General features: G+C 54.1%; 1 protein-coding gene across 1 annotated transcript in view; it reads left to right on the top strand.

Annotated features, from left to right (window-relative positions):
* The first annotated feature begins 233 nt into the window (after window positions 1–233).
* The window catches only part of ELOB (elongin B), a 4,327-nt gene continuing 2,101 nt past the window's right edge, over window positions 234–2,459 (top strand). Inside the window, exons 1-2 of the mRNA XM_039723803.1 lie at window positions 234–365; window positions 914–1,080. Coding sequence (XP_039579737.1) covers window positions 249–365; window positions 914–1,080 — 284 coding nt within the window. The 5' untranslated portion in view covers window positions 234–248. The remainder of the gene's footprint in view (window positions 366–913; window positions 1,081–2,459) is intronic.

Genomic DNA, 2,459 nt, shown 5'->3' on the forward strand with positions numbered 1-2,459 from the left:
AAAAGCCCCCTCCTCAAATTTCAGCCAAATCGGGGTAAAAAATCCGCGGCAACGCCGCGGTTCGCCCCTGAGAGTGTTTATGCAGCGTGAAATACACGCGGCCGCGGTGCGTGACGCCGAAATCGCCTCAAAATCGCCCCGAATTCGCCTCGAATCCCCCCCAAATCCCCCCAAATCCCACCCGCCATTTTTTCCCTCCTCAAAATGGCGCCGCCCTCCCCCCCTCAAGCGGCCGTGACCTTCCCAAGATGGCGGCGCGTTCTCGCGAGGTTTCGGGCTGGGCTCTGCGCGCGCGCGGGCGCCGCGGGGGCCGCTGGGATCGCGGCGGACCCGGCGCAGACGGAGCCGGCGGAGCGGCCGCCATGGTGAGAGGCCCCGGGAGGGCGGGAGGAGGCGGCGGCGGCGGCTCCGCGCTGGTTTTGGGGCCGTCCTGGTGCTTTCGCCCGCTTTGGGAACGCGCCGGGATCCCGGCGGGGTCGGGGAGCCCCCGGAGGAATGGCCCGAAATGGCGAAATTTCGCCCCAAAACCGCCCCCGCCCCGCTGAGGGAGGCCACGCCCCCTCACGGCGACCACGCCCACTCGCCGCGCGCCCCCTCACGGAGGCCACGCCCCCTCCCCCTCACGCAAACCACGCCCCGCAATTACCCCAAATCCGCGTCTTATTACGCAAACAACCCTTAAATTCTAACAACCACGCCCCTTTCCTGCTTTAATTACACCTTTCATTAATTAGCCACGCCCTTTTAAGGCAAACCCCGCCTCATTTCTGTGCTGGCCACCTCCCTTTTTTAACAGCCACGCCCCCCCAGCCGTGGCCCCGCCCACTCCCTCAGGCGCCCCGCTCCCTAAACCCGCCTAAAATGGGGTAAAACCGCCCTAAATTCGCCCGTTTTTCGCTCGCCGCGCCGCCAGGACGTGTTCCTGATGATCCGGCGGCACAAGACGACGATTTTCACCGAGGCCAAGGAGTCCTCGACCGTGCTGGAGCTGAAGCGGATCGTGCAGGGCATCCTGCACCGGCCGCCCGAGGAGCAGCGGCTCTACAAGGCGGGCACTGAGGGGTTAACGGGGACTGGGGGGCATTGGGGGGGTTTGGGAGGAAAATTTGGGGATTTTTGGGGAAATTTTGGGGTCATGAAGAGGAATTTGGGGGTCCAAAGGAATTATGGGAATTTTAAGGAAAATTTAGGGAAAATTCAAGGTTACGACAAAAAATTTTGGGGATTTTTTGAGGGGATTTTGGGGTTTCTTGGGGGAATTTTGGGGGTCCCAAAGGGATTTTTGGGGGGGTTTTGAAGGAAAATAGGGGATTTTGGGGGAAATTTTGGGGTCCAAGGCAATTATGGGAAATTTTAGGGGAATTTTCAGGGTTATGAGAGAATTTTGGGGATTTTTGAGGGGATTTTGGGGGAATTTTGGGGTTCCAAAGGGATTTTGGGGGGGGTTTTGGGAGGAAAATTGGGAATTTTTGGGGGAAATTTGGGGATCAGAGGGAATTTTAAGGAAAATTTTGGGGGAAATTTCAGGGTTTTGAGAGAGAATTTTGGGGATTTTTGAGGGGATTTTGGGGTTTCTTGGAGGAATTTTGGGGTCCCAAAGGGATTTTTGGGGGGGTTTGGGAGGAAAATTTGGGGATTTTTGGGGAAATTTTGGGGTCATGAAGGGGAATTTGGGGAAATTTTGAGGGGATTTTGGGGTTTCTTGGGGGAATTTTGGGGGTCCCAAAGGGATTTTTGGGGGGGTTTTGAAGGAAAATAGGGGATTTTGGGGTCCAAGGCAATTATGGGAAATTTTAGGGGAATTTTCAGGGTTATGAGAGAGAATTTTGGGGGTAATGAGGGGATTTTGGGGTTTCTTGGAGGAATTTTGGGGTCCCAAAGGGATTTTTGGGGGGGTTTGGGAGGAAAATTTGGGGATTTTTGGGGAAATTTTGGGGTCATGAAGAGGAATTTGGGGGTCCAAAGGAATTATGGGAATTTTAAGGAAAATTTAGGGAAAATTCAAGGTTACGACAAAAAATTTTGGGGATTTTTTGAGGGGATTTTGGGGTTTCTTGGAGGAATTTTGGGGTCCCAAAGGGATTTTTGGGGGGGTTTGGGAGGAAAATTGGGGATTTTGGGGTCATGAAGGGGAATTTGGGGATCAGAGAAAATTATGGGAATTTTAAGGAAAACTTAGGAGAATTTTGGGGGAATTTTCAGGGTTTTGAGAGAGAATTTTGGGGATTTTTGCGGGGATTTTGGGGTTCCTTGGAGGAATTTTTGGTTTTTTTGGCTCTTCCCACCCCCCTCCCTCCCCCGCAATGGATCAGCCCAAGCCCCGCCCCCCCAAGCAGAGACCACGCCCCCTCCATTTTGGGTCGTTTTAATGTAAAACAGGAAACAGAACAAAAAGGGGGCGGGGCTTGCAGATAAAATGGGCGGGGTCTGGAGAAAGGGGCGGGGTCTGGAGAAGGGGC

This window comes from Passer montanus, unplaced genomic scaffold (assembly GCF_014805655.1).
Source record: "Passer montanus isolate IOZ18808 unplaced genomic scaffold, ASM1480565v1 scaffold500, whole genome shotgun sequence".
Classification (NCBI taxonomy): Eukaryota; Metazoa; Chordata; class Aves; order Passeriformes; family Passeridae; genus Passer; species Passer montanus.